Source organism: Zea mays, chromosome 5, assembly GCF_902167145.1.
Source record: "Zea mays cultivar B73 chromosome 5, Zm-B73-REFERENCE-NAM-5.0, whole genome shotgun sequence".
Lineage (NCBI taxonomy): Eukaryota > Viridiplantae > Streptophyta > Magnoliopsida > Poales > Poaceae > Zea > Zea mays.
In genome coordinates, this window is record NC_050100.1 from 136345593 (window position 1) to 136370894 (window position 25302).

At 48.7% G+C, this 25302-nt stretch overlaps 1 protein-coding gene and 1 long non-coding RNA gene across 2 annotated transcripts; both read left to right on the plus strand.

Moving 5' to 3' along the window:
* The first annotated feature begins 938 nt into the window (after positions 1-938).
* On the plus strand, positions 939-9085 carry LOC100282265 (uncharacterized). Its single transcript, NM_001155177.2, has 5 exons — positions 939-1193; positions 1319-1438; positions 6537-6768; positions 7443-7559; positions 8809-9085. The coding sequence occupies exons 1-5, from the start codon at positions 996-998 to the stop codon at positions 8871-8873; spliced, it is 732 nt and encodes a 243-aa protein (NP_001148649.2). The 5' UTR covers positions 939-995; the 3' UTR covers positions 8874-9085.
* On the plus strand, positions 1445-1933 carry LOC118472055 (uncharacterized). The gene is made up of 2 exons (XR_004849555.1): positions 1445-1588; positions 1694-1933. It is a non-coding gene; the product is annotated as an uncharacterized lncRNA (long non-coding RNA).
* Positions 9086-25302: the final 16217 nt, after the last annotated feature.

Below are 25302 nucleotides of genomic sequence, written 5' to 3' on the forward strand. Positions count from 1 at the left end.
ATATTGATCCTAGGAGTGGCAAGCATGTCTTGCTATTAAAGCAGGTATGAGAGTCCAAGACATTTAGTACAATATAATTGGTAGGCGATGTAGTTGCACATATTTTATAATGCTTAAGATACACTTGCAACTCTAGATATACATCGAATATTGTATATTGTTTAATGTTCTCATGTACATATTTGTATAGTATTCTCAAATATATTTGTGGCCTCAGGTGTGACAACATTATTGCTCCTGATGACAATACCGTCCATCACAATAAATATGATAAATAAGAGCATTATCTTAATTATGAAAGAGAAATCGATGGATATTTTGATATCTTTCTTTGTTATAAAAAAGAATACTTTGACAACTTTAGAGGTTCAGAACACCAACCTATTATTTACTACCATAAAATGTTTTGAGTTAATATTAAAATTCCTTCTTAGGCTATCTCCAACATCTTATCCTATCTCCTATCAAATCTACTATTTGAAACTTCACTCTATAAATAATTATTATCTATAGTACAAAATAGTGTTTTGCACGACTATATACACAATCTGCTGAAGACAACTTTATTCGAAGACAATGAAAACTAAACCCAATGAGCAGTTCTTCTTTTCTATAAAAAGGTTAAGTCTACCACTTTCCCTACCTTTTTGAATGTCGATTAACTATTTAAATTTATATTATAAACTGTAGCCCTACACTAGAGGTAGAACTTAGAGAAGTCCTAACCAAACCACAACAATTTCATTCATGCCTCCGTCATTCTTATTTTATAAATATGTTCCAACCTAGTCCCCGTTCGTATACACCACATACCATAGTGACACGGTGCCACCCAACCTCAGAATCCCAAATCCAGTTTTGTGAGGATCAAACAGCACACGCTCTTCTAATCGCCGCGTGATGATATAAAAATAAATTTCTTACTGCACATTCGCGTTGCATCGAATCCTTATCGTTTTCTGTTTTTGTTTTGCCCATTTTTTCGCTGGCGATTTATGCCATCACATCTGGCGCTGCTGTCGTGCCTGCTGGTACTGCTCCTCTCTTTCGACAAGTTCCTCTTCCACTACCTGAAGCGCCGCTGGTTCTCCGGCGGCAGCGGCGCCACCGTCCCAAGGCCCCCCGCCAAATCGAGGCGGAACATGGCGGCCGCCAAGTGGAGCGAGACGGCCATGCTCGTTATCGACATGCAGGTCTGGTTTCTTCTCCCTCTTTCTCCACGTCTCGCGTGGGAGCTGTTTCGGTTTCTTGATTTTGAGTTGATTCTGGGCTGGCTACTGACGGTTTTGTGTTTGCTGGAATTGGTGGCTCCATCCAGAAGGACTTCGTGGACCCGGCGATGCGCAGCCCGATGCTGGTGGCCGGTGGCGAGGCCGTCGTCCCTGCCGTTGCCGGGGCCGTCGCCGTCGCAAGGGAGCGCGGCATTTTCGTCGTCTGGGTGAACTATTCTGTCTTTTCCTGTTATAATTTCTGCGCAGTTTTTTTTTGTCTAGCACGTCATCAATATCTAGTTTATTGGTTCGATGCAACGAGGCGTGCTGATTTCTCGGTCCAACGAGAGAGGGATCTTTTGATGCGTGCGTTCTAAGTAAGTTCTGGACACGATGCTAGGATTCAAATTTGCTGCCTCCATTCCGTATTTCCGTTAATTTCCAAATTATTTTTGTTTGTGCTTTCCTCACGCAAGGAACAGGCCGACATGAATTAGCACGTTTTTGAAAGAAGTGAAGGATAAATCACTTATAGTCCAACACTCTTCACGTCGAGCCTTCTCAGTCCAGTCCTCAGACATGGAATAAGAGCGAAAGAACAGATGGACAATTCCAACACTGTCTTCACATCGAGCCTTCTCAGTCCTGAGACGTCATCGTAATAAGGAGGTTTTTGATGGTGTCCGACCTTCCATTCATGCAATAAAGACAGTTTTTTTGGATGAGGTTGAGTGCTAGAGGCTTGCCGGTGCTAGACATCTTAATGCTTTGGGTCCTGGTGTGTGGTCTGCTGGCACTTTTTTGCTGTTGATCTCCTTTTGCGTACTGCTGTTTTCATGCACAGAAGGAGGCTACAGTTCTGTGCGCAGCAGGATTTGGTGGTCTTGTGTTTTGCCTATTTTGGCATTGTACTTTGGTCTATTTCGGACTATTTTCTTCTCTCAATTTAATGATGCACAACTCTCCTGCGCGTTCACGAAAAAAGTCCTCAAACATAGAATAAGAGAGAGTTATAATTGTTTTAAATTGCGCTAACCAAGATTCTAACTCCAGACATCTAACTTTGATACCACAGTTAAGTGTACCGACCGCTCAATTTAAAAAGCTTAAATTGATAGAAGGAGATGGATAATTCACTCATATTTTAATACCTTTATCCTAGGTCCCTCCAATGCAATGTGGATGCATGTCCCCTAATAATAGTGTTATGGTCGCTAGATCGGTGAGGGATTGGAGAGGGGTATCGATGGACAAGAACGTCGGCCGGGGGCTTCTGCCCACGGCCAAGCAAGAGGAGGGTTTCTCCCTTCTAATTCTTGACTACTTTATTTTTCATCCATTAATTACATAAATAGGCCAGCTGGCTGCCCCTATCTAGCTAGAGATTATTATCTCCTTAAAACTCTCCTAAAAACTTAGATAATCTCAACTAATCTTCTAATCTTATCACTAACTATCCTTATCTAATCCCCTTTGAAGGGCCCATGACTGCTGCTGTTGCAGCCCCTCCGTGGGCCTCCTTAGGCCCTGACACTACACCCCCCTGGACAAGTAGCTCGTCCTCGAGCTGCAGCATCCAACAAACGACATGTAATGACCTAACCTATCACCGAAAAATAAATCTTTTACATCTTGACTCATCTTTTAATTATTCTAGATATATTGCAACTGCAAGCATCATCCCGTGTCCCAAGGAAACATTGCACAACGAAGAGGAGGGCACGAGCTGGAACCACGGAGGTAAAGACACAACAACCTTTGGAGGCGGGTCCGTGGAGGCCAACGATGGTGTTGCTTGTAGCAAGTGAATCCCGTGCAGTGCAGCCCCTCATGATCCCGCGGCCACTAGTGCATAAAGGGTGGTGTGGCTGGAGTAGATGGTGGCGAGGCCAGCAGACCCCCTTGTACGAAGGAGAGTAGTCGTGTTAGTTGCCCGGTCACCGCAGATGAGGGCCAGCGCCGGACGAAGCGTTGCAGAGGGGCGCCATGTCTTGCAGCCTCTTGTACGCGGAGGTGAACAACCACCACGTTGCTCGGGCGCGTTGGTGCAGCTACGACTCCCCTGCAATGGATCACCCCCGTCATCTGCTTCACTCGCCAACGCGCTAGGAAACCTCGTGTTGCAACCTGTAGGTGGACGGCCGCTACCGTTTGTCGTGGAGCAAGCACCCTCTCCTGGACATCGCTCTTGGGTTCAAGGGTAGCGGTGATGGCTGCCCCTGATGACGGGGGCGGTGTCGGCGATGAGGGCACGACAAACATGGCAGCAGAAGTCGCCACTGTCGCGAGGGAACCAAAGTGCTGCTGGCACATGATCTTGAACTGTGGCCACGTGACCTCACGCTCGTCGTGTTCCAGCCGCCAGAACCACGTATGTGCATGGTCGGTGAGGTGATACGATGCCAGCCAGGCCTTGTCGGACTCCAGAGTGCGCTGGCTCCAGAAGAACTGCTCGCAACCGTTGAACCACCCCAGAGGGTCACCACTGCCATCGTAGAGGGGGAAGGAGCGGGGTGCTGCAGTCGTCGACATGGTAGCAGCAGTGATGGTCGGCGCCAGGGGCTGGTACACCGGTCCTAGTATGGTTGCCCCTGGCGTCGCCAGCCATGCAACTGGTGTGAAGACGGCCCTGAGGGCGCAACGCAACTGGTAGGCATCACCGCCCACGAAGATGTAGGTGCCGGAGCGGGCGACGACGGCCAGGCCGCTGGTACTGGCGTGATGCTGGAGAGCGCCATGTTGATTGCATTGAGCTTTGCAAACAGATCGTCGAAGTACGCCTGGTCAGGAATCCAAGGACCCACGAGAGGCAGAGGCGCAGCCGTTGGCCGCTCGTACTGCGTGACGTTGGTATAGGGGTTCCAGTAGTAGAGGTAGCCGCTGATGCCGTCGACGAGGCCGCGCCACTGCTTGGACAGCGACGGGTCTTCCGGCGCGTACAACAGGGCTGCACGCCCAGACGAGCCACTACCACTCGACATCGGGTTCGGTTGGGTCTAGGCAACCCGCAGTGGAGCCCACAGCGTGGTGCGGAGGTGGCGTCCCAGCGGCGCGGGGCGGAGGCATCCCAACGGCGTAGAGGGTGATGCAACCTGCCGGTGTGGAGGTGGCGGCGGCGGACCCAGAGCGGCGAGGCCTCCGGCGTGGAAGTGGCCTCGTGGGGGGCGCGAGTGGGTTGCCGGGCTGCGCGCAAGGGATCACACGTCGGCGCTGGTGGGTCGGTTGTATGACCGCTGGTTGAGGTGTGGTGGTGAGCAACGACGTAGATGTGGCGGACACACGACGAAGATGTGGTGGCAGCTACGTGTTGCGGGCGAACAGCGCAGGTACAGACGCAGTGAAAGGGCGATGGGAAAAAAATTGGCTCTGAATACCAGGTGTTATGGTCGCTAGATGAGTGAGGGATTAGAGAGGCGTATCGATGGATAGGAACATCGGCCGTGGGCTTCTGCCCACGGCCGAGCAAGAGGAGGGTTTCTCCCTTCTAATTCTTGCCTACTTTATTTCTCATTCATTGATTACATAAATAGGCAGCTAGCTGCCCCTATCTAGCTAGATATTCTTATCTCCTTAAAACTCTCAACAACTACTAATTGATAACCTTCCTAGATAATCTCAACTAATCTCCTAGATAATCTCAACTAATCTTCTAATCTTATCTCTAACTATCCTTATCTAATCCCCCTTGGAGGGCCCATGGCTGCTGCTGCCGTAGCCACTCCGTGGGCCTCCTTAGGCCCTGACAAATAGACTAAAGCCCTGTTTGGTTACTTTAGTCATCTTTCTAAACTTTAGGGACTGAACTTTAGTCCTTAGAATACTCTATTTAGTTTGAGACTAAAACTAACTAAAGAGCATTAAATATTACATATAAAGACAAGATTGCTCCTATTTAATGTGGGTGGTCCAATTTTAAGAAGGGACAATAAAGGACAAATCTTGTAAAAGTGCAAGTTTAGTCATTGTTAGTTAGTCACACCTGATGGAATAAGTCTTGAGCATTTAGAGGACAACAGTCGCTTTTTGACTGTCCTCTGTAGTCTCTTTAGCATCTAGAGGGCAGCAGTCGCTTTTTGACTGTCCTCTGTAGTCTCTTTAGCATCGAGAGGACAACAGACGCTTTTTGACTGTCCTCTATAGTCTCTTTAGCATCTAGAGGACAATCCTGTTGTGTAGTGTGTGTGAAAAGGTGTGGTAGTGCAACCTCTAGGGCTATAAATATGTGTCTCCAACCCTTAGATGGGTATGACATTTGAGTAGTGTGTGAGAAATAAACGAAAATTTCCTCAGCTCGTAGTGTCATCTTTTGGATGAGAGTTAGAGTCCCTCTACTTACAACACCTATGGTGACTAAATGACTAAAGTTTAAGAGGACTCGTTCAGTCATTCTGAACTTTAGAAGATGGGAACCCTATTTTGGCGCTTGACATACGCAAACAACAATTTCTACGTCACTCAAATTCAAACAAAAAAATAATAAAAAATTTCTAGGTCACTGACTAAGGTCTTGTTCCTTTCTAAACCTGCGTACTTGGCTGGACCACCGTCCATTGTAAGTGCACATGCCACTCCTGAACTTCCGGTAGTCACAACGAACTGAGGGTTGTTTGGGTTTCTTCTGCAGCAATTCAGTGTTGGATGGCACGGAGGTGCAGTGGTTCTAGGAATTTTTCATTGTGTCTGCTCCGATTAACTACCTATTCGGAATACTTCCCTTCTGCATTCTGCTTTCTCTAGGGATAATTAAAACTAGATCCTGTGCAAGAAAAAAACATGAAAAATCTGAGGGTTTTACATTATATGATATTGGTAATGAATTAATCTGTTGAAGAACACAGCACAATGTTCATAGAGTTATTTTCAATGATAAGGTAAAGAGCTGGGACACCTGAGAGTTACCATATTTCTTGATTAGGTGGTAGGAAAGAACACAAAGCTCATATGTTGTTAAATGTTTAAAATAACATGTTCTAAACTCGTCTTCAAAACTAATCGAGTACATATTACCAATTTTAGGCACTTGTCCTGCAAGAACTAGATACTGTATTGCTTCAGGCCTGGAATCTTTTTTTGAATAAATTATTCCGCTATTCATCGAAATCATCTTGGATGTTTGGGTTTATTGGTGTACATGTACTCGGCTTAGCATGGTTTTCATATATTCACTAGAAACATGTGACAAGCTAATATCTCGTAGCATAACCTAACGCCTTTCACATAAAGCAGCGCAATTTAGAAAGTAGAGTAATAGATTTAATCATCAGGCCTTTCCATTGTTCATTTGTTCTCTGCTGAGACATTGATGTATGGTGAACTTGAATGTAGGTTGTCAGAGAGCATGACCCTTCTGGAAGAGATGTTGAACTTTTCCGTAGGCACCATTATTCTGGGGGAAAGGGTCCAACAGTGAAAGGTCTGAAAGGAGCGGAGCTGGCTGATGGGCTTGTTATCAAAGAAGGGGAGTACAAGTTGGTGAAGACTAGATTTAGTGCTTTCTTCGCAACACATCTTGATTCTGTCCTGAAAACTGCAGGAATAAAGAACTTGGTTATTGTTGGTAAGCATTGATATACATTTGATGATATGGAAGTGATTGTCATTTCGCTACCATGATAATTGAATTCTGTATGATATCCTTGTTACTTAATAATCTTATTCCTTTTCCTTGTGTCTTCCTTTTCAATACTTCATTTGTGATTTTAATTTTCTTGGCCACATGATGGAAGCACCCATTCATATATAGGTGTGTCAATGGGAATAAACGTACAAATTCTTCATTTTTTCTACAGTATAGCAACCTGTGCACCCCAAAAGGGAAACTTATTTGAAACAGAGATGTTATCATATCTTTTCTTCTTGAGAGAGGTTGTCAGCAGACAACACGTGAGCCAACATGTTGAGGAGGATCAGCAGCCGGATAGAGTTCCGATGAAGATGGACAGGATGCGGAGATGGGCCAAGATGATGCCGAAGCTGGAATTGTCAGACTGGGCTGTCGTGTTCGCAGGCCCAATACACGATACCCGTCGTCTCGCTGGACGCGCTGAGTCAGCCGTCATGTTAATGGCAGCTTAAATACTGCGAACCGGAGTTAGAGAGAACTAAGAAATTACCAACAGCTATTCCTGTTCTTTCCACTCATTTCCTTTGTAGTTAGCCAGTAGACAGTTACAGAGGTCAAGCATCACATCGTACATCATGCTACTTAAACATGTATTTGTTGATTTTCAGGAGTTCAGACACCAAATTGCATTCGGCAGACTGTGTTCGATGCTATAGCACTGGACTATGAGAAAGTTACGGTTCTAATTGATGCAACAGCTGCTGCAAGACCAGAAATCCATTTGTGTGAGTACTTCCATAGATCTCCTATACTTTTCACATCAAAACAATATTTCCATTCTTTACAGTTTGAGATGCGTATGATTAGACTGATGTTAGACATATTCGTTTACATTAAAGAGGGAAAGCTTGTATTCTAGATTTTTTGATTTCATAAATTTATTTTTAAAAGCAGTAGATTATTCATAATGCTTATTTTTTATGGTATACATATTCCGTCCAATGTGATCGGACAGATATTTAAGTTATGGTATTGGGAGGTGATGAGCCAAATACTAGACATATTCTGTACCACAGTGATTTGCAAGGTTCTATTTCGAACTGCCGCATCTTTTGAAATGCTGTTTTATTTTTTCCAGTTTGTTTTGCAACTGTTAGATGGAACAATCTTTTCTGGACCTAGCACAGAAAAAAATCACATTAGAATTGCCAATATTCTTTAGCTAACTAGAATCCAGAGTGCAGCACATCAGTACAGCATGCCTAGTATCAAACTCTGTAGTCTCAACCAGCATTGGATAAAGAGTATGTAGAATTATTGAATTTTCCTCTCAATTGTTTTGTCAAACTGCAAGGTGAATACACAATTGAAGCTTCAGTGACCCGATAAATCAGTTAGGTGGATCTATGATAACTGTACTTTTTATTGCTTCATGTCACCATAGTTTCAATTCATTAAGAAGACTTAGATTCATGCTTTATCCACATTCTCCGTCGCAGTAATGGAAAGGGGCCAACCTGTTCCTAAGAAATCCAGGTCGGCAAACAAGTTAAAATTGGCAATATCCTTATGATTAACTATATTCCTCGGCACAAAATCCATACAACTTTCAGTATGCAATTGGATGAAGAGTTGTAGATCCATTGAACTGTCAACTTAGTTTTTCTCAGATTGCAAGGTAGATACTCTATTGAAGTAGTAGTTACCTTATGCTTAAAAGACAGAACGTTAAAGCATTTTATTTCTTCATTCATGTGGTTTACATGCTTTGTCCAGGTTCACAAACGAGTTAGCATGGATAGACACCATGTATAGGCCTTAGCTGACAAACATTTTAGAAAGTTACACAAACAATTTTTTTTGGGGAAGTCTCTTACAGAATTGTTGTCTCAAGAAGAAACGGCCAGAGCCCCTGCTATAGAATTTAACACTGCAGCGTATTACAGTCGGCAAAGATGATATACTTGTCTATCTATATCTTCCGTCTTGTGTGATTCCTGGTGACTGATGGCATCTACTACATGTGTAACCCAGCCAATATCAGGGATATGAAGAACATCGGAGTGGACACGCCAACCCTGGAAGAATGGCGCCGCTAGGGTTACTCTGTCTCTTGGCAGCACCAGCAAACGGAGATGACCTGTTGTATGAGATGCATGCAGCACCTCCCTGCATCTACTTCTTTGCTTCTAATCTGCGTCTGACTGCGCGTACGTTGTTGTATTGTTATACCCAGTGCGGTAGAACAATTGCAGATGGTGGTATATGGTATATGCAAACTTGTAATCCCTCATATGTAGAGTTCAGTTCACCATACCATGTGATGTGCTTGCTTTCACGTCGCAGCAGATGGCAGTATGGCACTCAATCCACTCCACATGCCTTGTTATCTTCTTTCTTCATGAGTCGGCAAATGATGCCTAAACTGTTGAAAAAATAACAGCGTCTAAGATTAATTTGATAATACAGTATAAAACGAAAAACTCAAATCTACTGGCAGATGACATTAGAACAGATCTGAAATAACTCAATAAGATTAACGCATAAAACAAGAATCGATAAAAGATCTAACCATAAGATCGTCATTGTATTAAACTCTCAGTGATTTCCACGAGTGTTGGAGAGGAACCTGAGCGCACGTGCGCGAAGCATTTCCTAGAAATCTGATTCGTCAGCACTCGTGCAGATCATCAAAATGCCGACGGTGGTTCGGAGACACCGCTCTCCCTTGATATGCTGCACGGCAGACGAAGGGACGGGCAGAGAAGTGGTGGCGCAGAGAATTGAGAAGCGGACGAATCGGGTGATATTCGCATGTGTCCTGCGATTGAAGGACGTCTAACCTTTATAGACGGATCGCGCAACCTCTTTCATTCGATCTGCTAAATTTCGGGAACCACCCCCTGGAATATCTCTACGTGCAACTGTCCGGAGAGCATGTCTAGGTGCGATATTTGATAACTAAACAAATAAAATGCAAAAATTAAACTGTCATTTAAAATACGTCACGACGCGATCGCGCATCGTCATAAGTCACACGATAAATAACGCGAAAAACACAAAACACGAGCGTGTGCCAGCCTTTATAGCCATTTATTTGTCTCATATGAAGAGCAGAGAACACTTCCACATATAAATTGTTTCTCTTCTACTTAGATAAGCAATATGAGACTAAAGCTCTATATCATCTCTATATACCACCTTAGCTTTTTTATTGAATTAGACTACACATTAGTGAATCTAATTCCAACATAAACGACCAGATATGATGGCCCGCTACCAAAAAAACCACGACGTTAGGACGGTCTCGGAATTGAATAGTGGCCAAAGCTGCATCTGCAGATACATCGGCTGGCCAAACTTTGGCGCCAATTTTTGCTGCCCATGGAATGGCTAACTTTGGCGGGGCAAAACTAGGAAGGGCTTGTTCGTTTTGCTCTCAATCCATGTGGCTTGGGTGGGATTAGATGGGTTTCAATCTCAAACAAATCAAAATCTTTCATAATTTTTTTCAATCCCATCCAATCCACATGAGATAGAAATAACCGAACAAACCCTAAGCGGGACATGTGTTTTTGGTAGATCCATACTTAACGTCTTAGGGTGTGTTTGGTTGGACCTATAAGGAGGGATTGAAGATGACGGTCATATCTTTATAGTGTTTGGATGAGAGTCACGTGGGGGCGAGTTGAATTCTGGACCAATTTTTAGTGACGACATAGTTTAAAAAATCAATCGAGGGGATGATATCGTCCTATTTTAACCTCAAACAAAACACATCCCTAAACATGTAAGTTATCCACGGTCAACGGTTTTTTCGGATGCAAAGGGAAGCGATTCAAACTAGTATTAGCACAGATACGATCTAGGGCTGTGCTTGGGCGTAGATCCGGCCGCAGTGCCGGCACGATGCCACGATAGTGACCCAATTATTTGTCACCGTTGGATGATAGCAGCACTATTGGACGAGATGAGAGTGGCACATATAAGGAAAAAAACACTATTGGACGAGATGAGAGTGGCATGTTGTCGGGTACCGTAATTAAGGGTACCCCAATACTCCTAAGCATGATTGGAAAACATCTTCAAAACAGATCGTAAAAACTGGTAAGCACAGCTCAAAGTTAAAGCGGGGATCACCTGACACCTTATCCTGATACGCGCGCCTTAGTTGGCAAAGTCGAAATGACCGCAGTCACTTCGCCCCTTTACTGATCGTTCTGACAGGAAAACAACACTATTCACCCCGTTCCGACTACTGTGCCAATCACCAGGGTAAGACTAACAACAGTAAGTCACGTCCTCTCTCGAGTTCAGCCTCAGGCGCAACAGGGAGCTCCGCCTCGCTCGACCCCAGCCTCGACCTCGGGAGGAGTCACAACCTCGCCCGACCTCAGCCTCGGCCTCAGGAGAAGTCACCGCCTCGCCCGACCTCGGCCTCGGACCGACTACGCTACAGGGGGTACATCATTACCCTTCCTCTAGCTAGCCACCTCAGGCTACGAAGGAACAAGACCGATGTCACATCTAGATTACTCTGGCAACAGGTAATGATGATTCCCTGCATGCGTCGATGACGTTGATTGTTCTCAGCTCTCTACGAAGGCAAAGAAACGTCAGCAGGACCCAGGGCCGCACCGCCAGCTACGCTTCTACAGGACTCAAGCACTTCTCCGCCGGCCACGTTAGCACATAGCTACACCCCCATATGTATAGTTGGACCATCCCCTTGTATCTATAAAAGGGGATGCCCAGGGCCTTCCCAAAAGGGGCGGGAGAAAGGAGGCGGGAAAAAAGGGGGCTAACTCAGACGGCTCACTTCAAGGCCACACCCTCTCTCGCGAAGCTTGTAACCCCTACTACGAGCACCCCGGTGCAAGATAATATAAGCCTCATCCTCCCTCTTGCGTCTCATCTTGCATCAATCCATCTAGGCAGGGACACGCAACGTCAAATTCACTAGTCGGTTGAGGGTCCTCGCGGGTCCAAAACACCGACAGTTGGCGCGCTAGGTAGGGGTCCAGCTGCGTGTTTGCAATACTTTCCCGTTGAGTTCCAGATGGACGATCTTCGTCAGCCTCTTCAGCCCGGGACGGTGCTCCGCTTTGGGAGTCTCGAGTTCATGTCCCCCGACGACAGCTACGACATGGTACTCCTCCCCCCGCAGCACGACAACAACGACGGTCGTCGGCTCGCCCGGCGGAGGCGAACTCGAGGACGACATCTCCCCGTGGCGGAAGAGGAACACCCGGGTTTGCCCCGCCACCCTCCTCGCAGGAGGAGGAGGAGACGGAGCAACCATGGCCAGGCAAGAGGCGGCACCTCGTCGGCTGTCGGACCAGAGCGAGTCGACGACGCCGGCACCCCTGTCGGAGACATGTCGGGTGTTATCCTCGCACCTGGGACAACGACGGGTGTCGCTTCCTAGCAACATGCCAACCCCAGGCGGACTGATGACGCCGGCACCCTTGCGAGGGACTTGTCGGGCATTAGTCTCGCACCTGAGATAACGACACATTCCATCCCCGATGCGACTTCACCACCGTCCATCAACCAAGAGGTACCATCAGTTTTCATCCTGTTCCCTTTAGATTCAGCTTCGATCCACCAAGCGACCCCACTTCGGCGAGCGCTTTCGCAAGGGCATATCCTGACCTTCTGGGGTACCATATGTGGTCAACTTGGGACCTACTGATGGCCGTCTCAACCTCCGGACCCGCGGGTTCCAAGGAAGAGGACGACCCCGACTTCAGTTGGGATTTCTCCGGACTCCGTGATCCCAGTGCCATGCGAGACTTCATGTCCGCATGTGACCACTACCTCTTCGGCTACTCTGACGATGGCCACAACCTTGACGATGAGGGTTACGACCCAACTCGCGAGTGTTTCCACATCGATAAGGGGGATCACGACGAGGACAACCACCTCGGCATGCCAGAAAACGATGACGCTCCTGTGCCTGCGTCTCGCGTTGAGATCCCGTGGGAGCTAGCTGTGGCCCGGGTCCCTGCGGGGGGTCAGGGCACACAGCTCGAGCAACTCCGCGAGATGCAGGCCAAGCTCGATGAAGAAACAGGGCGACTTGTGCAGCTCCGACAAAACATCGAGCAAGAGTGGGCAGGTCGAGCACTCACCGGAGGGGCGTGACATCGGGCCCGGGACGTCCAGCGACGTATAATTGACGATGCCACGACAGAGCTGCCCCCGACCTTCAACGGGGCTGGCCAGAGCCTAGCTGCAGCGGCGATGTTACTTCGAACAATGCCGGAGCCATCCACCACCGAGGGGCGATGTATCCAGGGCGAACTCAAGGACCTCCTGGAAAATGCCGTAGCTCGACGAGCCGAGAGCTCTGCCTCCCGAAGGCAAGGATGCCCCTCGGAGCATCACGCAGCGTCCTCCCGACACATGCGCGAGGCCTCAGTCCACACCGAGCACACAGGAGACAGGACACCTGCAGCCCGGGGTTGCCTTGGCGACGAGCAGCACCGCCGTGACCGTCGAGCTCGCCTCGAGGAAAGGGTGCGCTGAGGCTACCACCCCAGATGCGGAGGACGCTACAACAATGAGGAGGATCGGAGCCCCTCGTCCGAACCACAAGGTCCGTGGGTCTTCAGCCGGGCCATACGACGGGCGCCGTTCCCGGCCCGGTTCCGAGCCCCGACTACCATTTCCAAGTACTCAGGGGAGACCAGGCCGAAGTTTTGGCTCGCGGATTACTGGCTGGCGTGCCAGTTGGGAGGGATGGACGACGACAACCTCATCATCCGCAACCTCCCTCTTTTCCTCTTCGACGCTTCCCCGGTCCTGGCTGGAGCATCTGCCTCCTGTGCAGATCTTCGACTGGGACGACCTGGTCAAGGCCTTCGCTAGAAATTTCCAAGGTACGTACGTGTGCCCTGGGAACTCATGGGATCTCCGGAGCTGCCGCCAGCAGCCAGGGGAATCCCTGCGAGAGTACATACGACGGTTTTCAAAGAAGTGCACCTAGTTGCCCAACATCACCGACTTGGACGTCATCGGAGCCTTCCTCGTCGGCACCACTTGCCGGGACCTAGTGAGCAAACTAGGACGCAAGACTCCCACCAAGGCGAGCGAATTGATGGACATAGCCACCAAGTTCGCCTCTGGTCAGGAGGCAGTCGAAGCTGTCTTCCGGAAGGACAAGCAGCCTCAGGGAAGGCAGAAGGAAGACGTCCCTGAGGCGTCCGTCCAGCGTGGCACGAAGAAGAAGACCAGGAAGAAGGCGCAAACAAAACGCAACGCCATTGACGCGGATCTCGTCGCTGCTGCCGAGCACAGGAATTCTCGGAAATCTCCCGAAGGGGCCAACATGTTTGACAGGATGCTCAAGGAGTCGTGCCCCTATCACAGGGGTCCCGTCAAGCACACCCTTGAAGAGTGCGACATGCTCCAGCGTTATTTCAATAAGACAGGACCCTCGGTAGAAGGTGGCAAGGACCAAGGCAACAACAAGAAGGGGGCGACAAGGAAGAAGAATTCCTGGAGGTCCACAACTGCTTCATGATCTACGGTGGGCAAGTGGCGAATGCCTCGGCTCGACACCGCAAGCAAGAACGCCGGGAGGTCTGCTCGGTGAAGGTAGCAACGCCAGTCTACCTAGACTGGTCCGACAAACCCATTACCTTCGACCAAGGCGACCACCCCGATTGCGTACCGAGCCAGGAAGGTACCCGGTTGTCGTCGACCCTGTCATTGGCAACGCTAGGCTCTCCAAGGACCTCATGGACGGAGGCAGCAGCTTCAACATCATCTACGCCGAGACCCTAGGGCTTTTGGGGGTCGATCTGTCCACGATCCGGGCCGGTGCAGCACCTTTTCACGGGATTGTCCCCGACAAGCGTGTCCTGCCCCTTAGGCAACTTGATTTGCCCATCTGCTTCGGAACTCCCTCCAATTTCCGAAAGGAAACCCTCACTTTCGAGGTAGTCGGGTTCCGAGGGACCTATCACGCGGTGTTGGGAAGACCGTGCTACGCCAATTTCATGGTCGTCCCCAACTACACGTACCTCAAGCTCAAGATGCCAGGCCCCAAGGGAACCATCACCATCGGATCCACATACCGCCACGCTTACGAGTGCAACGTGGAATGCGTGGAGTATGCCGAAGCCATCACCGAGTACGAAGCCCTCATCGTCGACCTGGATTGCCTCTCCAAAGAGGCGCCCGATGCGAAGCGGCACACCGGCAACTTCGAACCAGCCGAGGCGGTTAAGTCTGTCTCTCTCGACCCCAGCAACGACGCCGGCAAGAAAGTCAGGATCGACTCCGAGCTCGACCCCAAATAGGAAGCAGTGCTCGTCGACTTTCTCCGTGCAAATGCCAAAATTTTTGCGTGGAGTCCCTCGAACATGCCAAGCATACCGAGGGATGTCGCCGAGCACTCACTGGACATCCGAGCCGGTGCCCAACCCGTGAAATAGCACCTGCGCCGTTTTGATGAGGAAAAGTGCAGAGCCATAGGTGAGGAGGTCCACAAGCTAATGGCTGCAGGGTTCATCAAAGAGGTGCAACATACCAAAGGTGCATGAACCATGTGTTCGGAGAGCACATCGATAGAACGGTCGAGGCTTACGTCGATGACATTGTTGTCAAAACAAGGAAAGCCTCCGACCTCCTCTCTGACCTTGAGATAACATTCAAGTGCCTAAAAGCGAAGAGCGTAAAACTCAATCCCGAGAAGTGTGTCTTCGGAGTCCTCCGAGGCATGCTCCTAGGGTTCATCGTCTTCGAACAAGCTGGCCAACGATCAAGGTGAGGTCTACAGCAACGCTTGGAACATCGAACAACTACGTCGCTTTTACCCTTAAAGTGTTTCAAGTTGTTCATGTATCTCGATCCCTTTACATGTATAAATAAAAAGTCTAACTGTCAAGAGAGGATCGGCCTTGCCTCAGCAAAAACCGACCCTCCCTCGGGGGCTAGAAGGGGGGGAACCCCCTCTGCGTCAAAAGTTTCCTCGGAAAAGTTTTCTACCAAAACGACTTTCGTGCCTTTCAACTATATCGATAACGGAATCCTAAAAACGAGCGAGAGAGACCTTAAACGGCAAGGTCGATCGAGCTAAGGGACTCCTACGCCTCCGGGATACGGATACCTCACTCATCACCTTCCGCGAAAAGTAACTCGCGCTCGGACAAGTGATTCTGCTACCAAACAAGTCCCAACGCTCGAAACAAGAGGAAAGAAAACGCAACTTTATACTCTGACACTAAAAATGTTTTGGCCTCAACGGCTGCAAGAAACATACACATACTTAGAATAAACTGTTCCCCACAGGCTCAGGTATCGGCAGAGGGAGGAGTAGCACCCTCGGCGTCGTTCCTACCCTCGGCGGAATCTGGCCCGGCCTCGGACGGTGACACAGGCGGAAGGATCTCCACCTCAAAAAGGAAGCCAATGTCGTGCCTGGGCCCTCGGCAGCCGCATCAAGCCTTTGGACCTCGGCTAGGGCAGCCTCCTCTTCGTCGGGTAAACAGTAGCCCTCGCTGACCCGCTCCAAATCCATGTCATAGTGGGAAGCGAGGACAGCGAAGGCCCGCCTAACGGCGTGGTGCAGCACCCCGCGGAGTCTGCTGCGCACGTGGCCGCCCAAGGCCCGCAGGCGACTCTGGGGGGAGCTGCTCGAGGGGACGTCGTCGAGACCAAAGGTCCGGCAGAAGGCCGAGATGGCCTCGGACATGGCCATGCGGTCGGCCTCCTTCTGCTCAGCCGCCTGGGCAAGCGCCTTGCAGTTCTTGATGGACTCATTAAGAGCCGTCTCGAACCCTGAAGACAGCCGGGCAATATTCTTCAGACACGAGGAGAAGAATGAAGCTAAAACAAAGTCACAAAGCAGGCAAAACATACCTTCGGTCCAGGCACGCTGCTGTAAGGCCATGGCTTGGGCAGACCGGCCAGACCCGACGGCCACGACTAGGCCCTCCGCAAGGGTCCCGGCCCGAGCGGTCGCCTCGGGTCTAGAAGGGGGAGAACCCCCTCTGCGTCAAAATTTTCCTCAAAAAAGTTTTCTACCAAAACAACTTTCGTGCCTTTCGACTATGTCGATAACGGAATCCTAAAGATGAGCGAGAGAGACCTTGAACGGCAAGGCCGACCGAGCCAAGGGACTCCTACGCCTCCGGGATACAGATACCTCACTCATCACCTTCCGCGAAAGGTAGCTCACGCTCGGATAAGTGATTCTGCTACCGACAAACAAGTCCTAATGCTCGAAATAAGAGGAAATAAACATGACTTTATACCCAAATGTTCAGGCCTCAGCAGCCACAGAAAACAAACACACATACTTAGGATAACTATGCTACATAGACTTAGACGTCGGCAGCACCCTCGGCGGTTTTCTCGATCTGCGGTAGATGTCTTAGTACTTAAAGCAATTACATTTTGCTCTCAGGCGAATACCATTACATTCCCTTACAAACGGGACCCTAGCTCCATTCCTGTAGGAATGAACTACCTCCACACCAGAGGGTCTGCGAGATAACAAACTCCAAGCGGCTCACCGGCGACCACTGCACCAGCAGCGACAACGACCTCTGCCTCGGGCGGCTAGACAGCAGCAGCGATTGCCCCAAGGCAAACGCTACTGTGAAAAGGCCCTCGCCCCCATCCACAAGGGGCGAGAACAAGCCATTAAAGCCAAAGAGCCGGAGGTCTGGCCATAGGTGGCACTGACGGTCTCGTCGGCGGAGGCAACCACCTCTGCTGTGGGAAGCCTCACCTGTGGCGGCCACCACCTCAGCACCGACGACAGCAGCCACCTGCGCACCAACGCCGCACCGGTGAATGGCCGCCGCCCCAGTGCGCACAAGGAGGTCCTCACTCCCGTCCTCGCTACAGGAGTGAGGACATGACCATCCAGGAATGCGGACACCGCCCCTGCGGTGTACGACGTCTTGTACGACCCCTCGGTGCGGTCGGCGTCGCGGGAAGGGCCGTGGATGTGGCCGACCTACGCACGGCGCGACCGTCGACCGTGCGGTGGACGGACAGCCACACCCCGACCAGGCAGCAGGTGGCAGTTCGCCTCCTCCGCAAGGCTGGTGAACACCCTTCTCCCCCAAATGCTGGAGGAAGAAGCGGGTTGCCAGCCCATGCGAAAGGCAGGACTGCAACTCGGCTTGCCCTCCCCTCAGCACGGATGATGAACATCCTTGAAGCTGAGGGCAGGGGGGAGGCCACAACCTGGCTCGCTCTTCTCCACCACAAGGCTGACGGTCATCATTCTGGGTGACCACTGGCGGGGAACTGCAGTCGGGCTGCATGATGAAAATCCTTGAAGCCGAGCGATGACTAAACAGCGCCAACCCCCACGAGGTCGTGCTCCTCCAACAGCAGCAAGAAGAAGGCAACACCGATGCACCCCATCTGGAGGCCCGGAAGATGGAAAGACGCGATGAATGCGAGAAGAGCAAAGGCATGGCTACTGCCCGGGAGATCGATCCCTTTTTAAAGGCAGATCTCCCCACTCGCGCCCCAAAGCATCACAGGCAAAGTCTCCCCCGACGTGCTCTAGGGTTCCCACCCTATGACACCGGGGCTAGGTCCCACATATCATGTAACCGGCGCACCGGTTACTACGTGCAAAGAAACCGCACCGCCACTTGCGCCAATGTCGCGTCTTCTCGGGACTACAGAACCAGTGCAACGACTCAAGGCAGCCTCGCGCATGACCCAATAGTGCCAATTAAGTGCGACGGTCACGGGTCAGTCAGCCGTGGGAATAGACATGACAGTTGGTATGACCATAGGCAGACCGACAGTAATTGCAGCAACAGACGTACGGAAGCAGTGGTCCAACCACCAACCAGGCCCTGGTCCCACCTATAGGCTCACATCCTCCCCTAAAGCGGGCGCCCGTGTTCCATTCCTCGAACAACTCGCGCACGCACAACGGATACCCCGCGAGTCGCCCGTCCCATTGCATTAACTCCCTAGCAGGACACACGTCGCCTCTGCAGGCAGGCGAGCGCTGTTTCACCTTCGTCATGATGACTGCCTCAAAAAAGGTGCGCCACACTGTTTCGAAATATCTCCTTTCTTCCTTTCCTCTCTCTTTCTCTCTCTCCGCAGGGATCGGGAAAAGGGACATTTTGAAGGAGCCCTTCGTAGCAAAAGAAACGGGCCCCGAGCCCTCCTACTGATCAGGGGTTCGAAGGTTGCACCCTCCGAGGTTCGGCGACCGCCCCAGACCACTCGGGCTCCGAGCCCTTTACTGATCAGGGGTTCGAAGGCTGGCCCCTCGAAGGGATTCGACAGCCGCCCCAGAACATGCAGAGTCAGGGATGACCCTGAGTACGTCCGTTACATGGCCAAGGCTCGGGCTATGCTCCCGAGGTACCCTAAGACATTTTTGAGACCAGCGGGAACGGTTTGTAATGGAATCCCACTGAAGGGAGGCACCGAGCCCTCGGACCCTATCGAATGGGTCCGGGTCCAGCAAATCACCTGCAGGTACTTTTGGAGCGTGCCTCTAGGCCACTAGCCGACCCTTATCGAACGGGGCTCGGGCGTGCGCTCGGATTACCCAATAGCAACTCACTGGAAACACCATGTTCAGCGCCCACCGAGGGTAACATGGCGCGTTCCCCCCTCCTTGCGGAAAGGCGACGAAGGGGCGTACAATAAAAAGCCGAGACAACCCTCAATCATCCTCTCGCTCCATGTAGAGGCTCGGAGGCTGCTCTCGCACCAGGCTATGCCCAAATTGTTGACCACGTCGACAAACCAGCTTGAAAACTCGGAGCCTGACCATGCACCCGGGCTGCGGCCAGGCCGCATGAGGGAACAACAAGGTCGACCGAGGGATCACAAGAAGAATTAAGACCTCAGAGGAGTCAAACCACTCCTCCGAGGCCTCGGGGGCTACACCCAATGGGTGCGCTCGCGCGCACCCATCGGAACAAAATATAACTGAGAAAGGCTAGTCCCCTTGCAAAAGATTCGGCAGAACCTCCAAGCGAGTGCCTACACTCCCTTTGAGGCTCGGGGGCTACTGTCGGGTATCGTAATTAAGGGTACTCCCAATACTCCTAAGCATGGCTGGAAAATATCTTCAAAATAGACCGTAAAAACTGGTAAGCACAACTCAAAGTTAAAGCCTCATCTACCAAAGGACCCGATCTCGTCTCGCCCGAGCCTGGCCTCGGGCAAGAACAGTAGTCCCGGATGGATTCACGCCTCACTCGAGGACCTCCTCAGGCAGCGGGCGCACCCCCGGCTCGCCCGAGGCTAAGCTCGAGCAAACTTTGTCGTATAGCAACCTTGGCCAAATCGCCTTACCGCCGACCGTATCGCATGCACATTTAATGCGGGGATCACCTGACACCTTATCCTGACACGCGCGCCTCAGTTGGCAAGGTTGAAATGACCGCAGTCACTTCGCCCCTTTACTGATCGTTCTGACAGGAAAACAACACTATTCACCCCGTTCCAACTACTGTGCCAACCACCAGGGTAAGACTAACAACAGTAAGTCATGGCCTCTCCCGAGTTTAGCCTCGGGCGCAACAGGGAGCTCCGCCTCGCCCGACCCCAGCCTCGGCCTCGGGAGGAGTCACAACATCACCCGACCTCAGCCTTGGCCTCAGGAGAAGTCACCGCCTCGCCCGACCTCGGCCTCAGACTGACTACGCTACAGGGGGTACATCATTACCCTAGCTCTAGCTAGCCACCTCAGGCTACAAAGGAACAAGACCAGTGTCACATCTAGATTACTCCGGCAACAGGTAATGATGGTTCCCTGCATGCGTCCATGACGTCGATTGTTCTCAGCTCTCTACGAAGGCAAAGAAACGTCAGCAGGACCCAGGGCCGCACCGCCAGCTACGCTTCTACAGGGCTCAAGCACTTCTCCGCCGGCCACGTTAGCACATAGCTACACCCCCATATGTACAGCTGGACCATCCCCTTGTATCTATAAAAGGGGATGCCCAGGGCCTTCCCAAAAGCGGCGGGAGAAAGGAGGCGAGAAAAAAGGGGGCTAACTCAGACGGCTCACTTCAAGGCCACACCCTCTCTCGCGAAGCTTGTAACCCCTACTACGAGCACCCCGGTGCAAGATAATATAAGCCTCATCCTCCCTCTTGCGTCTCATCTTGCATCAATCCATTTGGGCAGGGACACGCAGCGTCAAATTCACTAGTCGGTTGAGGGTCCTCACGGGTCCAAAACGCCGACACACGTATAAGGAAAAAATCATGTCGAAAACACTAGCTAAGACCCTGATTGAATGTATTAGGCTGAATGCATTAGTGTTAATAGTTAGCTGTTAAAACAGTCCCAAGACATTCAGAAAACCCAATTAATAGACATCCAAATACCCCAAAGCTAATAGTCTAACTAACTGTTAGCTACATCTCAACCACTCATTGGTTATTAGCTGATTCGACCTAGCTAAAATTAACTAATAGTTAGCAACTATTTGTTAGTTAGTAAATTCTACTAGCAATATTTTTACGAATAACTATTAGCTTTGATGCATTTAAACAAGGTTTAACTATCCTCTCCAACTCTCTTGCTCAATCGCACTCTACCTCTCCTGCTTCTCTCATCTAACCCGCACGCGCAGCCTCACTCACCGACAAAGCAGTGGCGGTAGCCATGGCCTCACCCGCTACCAAAGTTGGCGGTGGCAGTCTAAGATTGTCTTCAGCCGATCGTGTAAATAGAGAACACAAAACTGTAGATGATATTGTTTGACACTACTTGCAAAGTAAAGTTTGAAATAAGAGATAAGATAAAGGTGTCATATGTGATTGCTAGATTCCCTTTTTTATTTATGATCGCCAAACGTCGCAATACAACTATGAGGTTGTACTGCGGTGCATAGGCCAAGATGGTGCCACGACGACACGAGGTGGCATGGCATAGTTGGGCTCTAGTGCTGCACCGTGTAGTGTCGCGTACTGTTACTGTCGTGTCGTCCATATGAATGATCTAGACTTCGGGGGTGTTTGTTTGGGATTATAATCTATCCAGATTATATAATCCAACAACTTTTAAACCAACACTTAGTTCAAAAATTGTTGAATTATATAATCTAGGTAGATTATAATCCCAAACAAACACCCCCTTCGTTGTTGCTATCATCTTATATCACATATTATAGACAAATAACATCAGCTTAAGGTCTATTTGTTTCATATTACAATTTAGCGAGATTATACTCTCTTTGTTCTAAATTAAAATTCGTTTTAGGCTTTTAATGCATTCATACAATAATGGTTATATGTGTTTTGTATATGTGTCTATATTTATTATCATATATTTGAATATAGGCATAAGAATCAAGAGCTAAAATGAATACTAATTTGGGGCGAAGGGAGTATAACAACTTAAATAATCTAGAAAGAGAACAAACACACAAATTATTAGGTCAGGTTATATAATTTGAAGGTCAGATTATTGTAATCTCATAATCTCCTCAAAGGGGTGTTTTTGTTGGTCACTTGTTTTTAATGCTACATAGCATCAAAAACAAGGAAACACAAGTTAAAAGATTGCAACATACCTCCAACTACTCCTTTTCCGAAGGATAATTTGAGGGAGAATGTAAGAAATGAGATTAACGTCTGACGATATGCATGAGAAAAGAATGACCGAAGGACAAAACATGTGACTCATTTTTTGTGCCTTGGCCATTATCATTTCATCCTTCTCGACATAATATAAAATTACAAGCGTAGCTTCGGCTCACACAGGGAATGGCTCGAACGTACTTCGGAGCCTGAGCTAAATGAAGCCAAGGGCCCTCGAAAAGGTGAATTTATGCATGGTACCATTCCTCTATTTATAGGGGATAGAAACAACTTCATACAAAATTACAAATATGCCCACAAAGTTTACGCATATAATTGACAAATGTTACAGGGACACTACTATCTTTTCTCGTTTCTTGCTTATCAAGTCTCCATTTTTCCTTCCTCTCTGCGTACGCCTTCACAACATCGATGTTCATGCGAAGCTCCCCAGCTTCTCTTCTCTGGTCCACAAGTTACTCTCTAACGAAGGCTTGCTTCGTTGCCTCCTCATGTTATACCTGAAACACGTTCGCTCAATCCGAAGGAGAGGTGTTTTGAGGATCTTTGGTAAAGTAGGCCCCCAACAGTAGCCCCCTTGTGGGATGAGTTCGTTTTTTCATAATGAGCTTAGATCGCAAAAAAATTCAATTGGGAGCCCTTGTGCCAAATGTTCAAAAAAAACACCTTCTCGAAGCTCGTTATGAGTCTGATAAAAACAGGTGCTTCGGCCTTAATTAGGATATATTTGAGGTCTATTGAACAGCGAGAAGATGAAAGGACACTTTGGGCGCAAAAATTTTCCGTGCTTTGTGCCTGTTTCTCAGTATAAAAGCGAGAGGATGAACCGGGGCGGGGTTACATTTACTGCCCTTACCTACCTGCTGCCAATTTTTCCTGTGACTGGAGCTTTTGCCAAATGCCATTTATGGTGCTAGCTTCGAGTGAAACACCTTCGGGAGGTCCTCCATCTTTATATGGCCAGAATCCGCTCAACTGTTAGGTTAGCCACCCCTACTTCTTTGGAGGCTCTTCAAAGGGATAGAAACACTTCGGATACTGTGCAATTTCTATGGTGCCGATCTTCGAAGTTATGAAGGCTTCATCAGCAGCAAAACTCAAGAGAAGTTCGAAGGTTGCAGAAGAGGGTCCTAAAGATAGGCCATCAAAACCGAGCTACATCGAGATAGGTCGATCCATCTTGAAGGATAATGATTTGTAGACAATGAAGAAACTTGGATATTTTAGTAGCAAAGTCAATGTGCAACTTCCTGCTGAAGAGACAACTCTGAACCCAAGGAAAGACAAAGTTGTTGTTTATAGGAGCTTCTTTAAAGCAAGGCTTTGACTGCCAATGTATCAGTTGATTGCAAAGACTCTACAGAAGTATCAAGTATATATGCATTAGCTGACGCCGAATGCTACAATTTGGCTTGGGGTTTTATTTGGGTTGTGTGAAGCCAAGGAGCTCACACTAAAGCTGATGCATTCTGTAGAATTCATGACCTGCTTTATCAGACAAAGGCCAGGAGTTCAGACAACCTTCACAATAACTTCAGATGCTACAATTTTGCATTCCGTAAAGATACAATTCCTTTGGTTCTTGCATATTGGACAAAGTGGCATGGGGATTGGTCAAAGGAGTGGTTCTACACTGAAGAAGACTCTAAGCATCGCGAGGAGTTCAAGAGCATGCTGATGAGTCCTCTGAAGATTAGCTTCGGTCTGAAGAGGCCGAAGTGCGACATGAGCAAAGCTGCTGAGAAATGGTACAAAATTTTCAATACTGCCGCTGAGAAAATTGGCTCTCTAGACCTGATTCAGGGAGCACTTGCTTACAATATCTTTCCCACCTACACTGAGTGGAAACTGCCGAAGGAAGTGAAATCTAATGAAGGTGCACTTGTCACATTAGCATTTAAATTTAAGGAGCAAGCCTCGTACAAAGCTCCTTATACTTGGTGGTTAAAGCTAATAGAAACAAAAAGCAATAAAATTGTTGGGAACTATCTTGCTAAGGAACACGAAGATATGTCATCCAACTTTAGGAACCGAGCGAAATTGAGGTTGAATAGGCTTATGAATGCCATTGGGGTTGAATACCCAAACTACTCCAAGCTGGTGGCCAGCACCGAAGTTGTAGAGAAAAGAAAAGGGGGCATAAAGGAAACTGGCAAGAAAACTTCAAAGAAGCCTGCTGATGATGAATCTGACTATGATGAAGAGTCACCTTCGGAAAAAACCCCAAGCAGCGAGCCATTGACAATTTTGCCATTATCATTTGTGAGCTTCGCTAGTATGCCATCGGGCCCACAAATCATAGACATAGATGGTCCCACCAATCATAGACATGGGATGAGATAATAACAGAGAGCCAAAACTCAGAGTGGCAAAATAGCCAATTTCTCATCAAGCAACATAGCTACTACCGTTGGTAAAGCCGCATCTAGTGCCCTTAGCTCAAGGTATAGTTAAAATCTACTCTTGTTCTTATTATTTTGTTTGTTCATGCTTAAAAGACCATTAGATATGAATACATGCATATGCTATGTTTTACTAAAAACATATTTTTTTTATCTAATTAGTTTCAGAATTAAAATGAACTGCCTATGCCACTATGAGAGCACCTAGAGGGGGTGAATAGGTGATCCTACAAAAATCAACTCTAAATGACACAAACTTGGTTTATAACGAGTGTTAGTGGAAGCTAAAACCAAGTTGGTATGTGTATAGATGGAGAGAGAGGAGAATTCTTCACTTGATTGCTCCTTTTAAATGTGTATCAAACTTAGGAGCAATAACATAAATGAATATGAGAACTCAAGAGGTCAGCAACCGCAATAAAGTAAATAGACAATAGACAACAATTTTATCCCGTGGTTCGGACAATGCATACTCCATGTTGTGGTGACCTCCTTCGGTCAAGGGTTGCACTCAACCCCTCTCAAGTGATCCAAAGATCAAACTTGAGTACCACAGTTTTCTT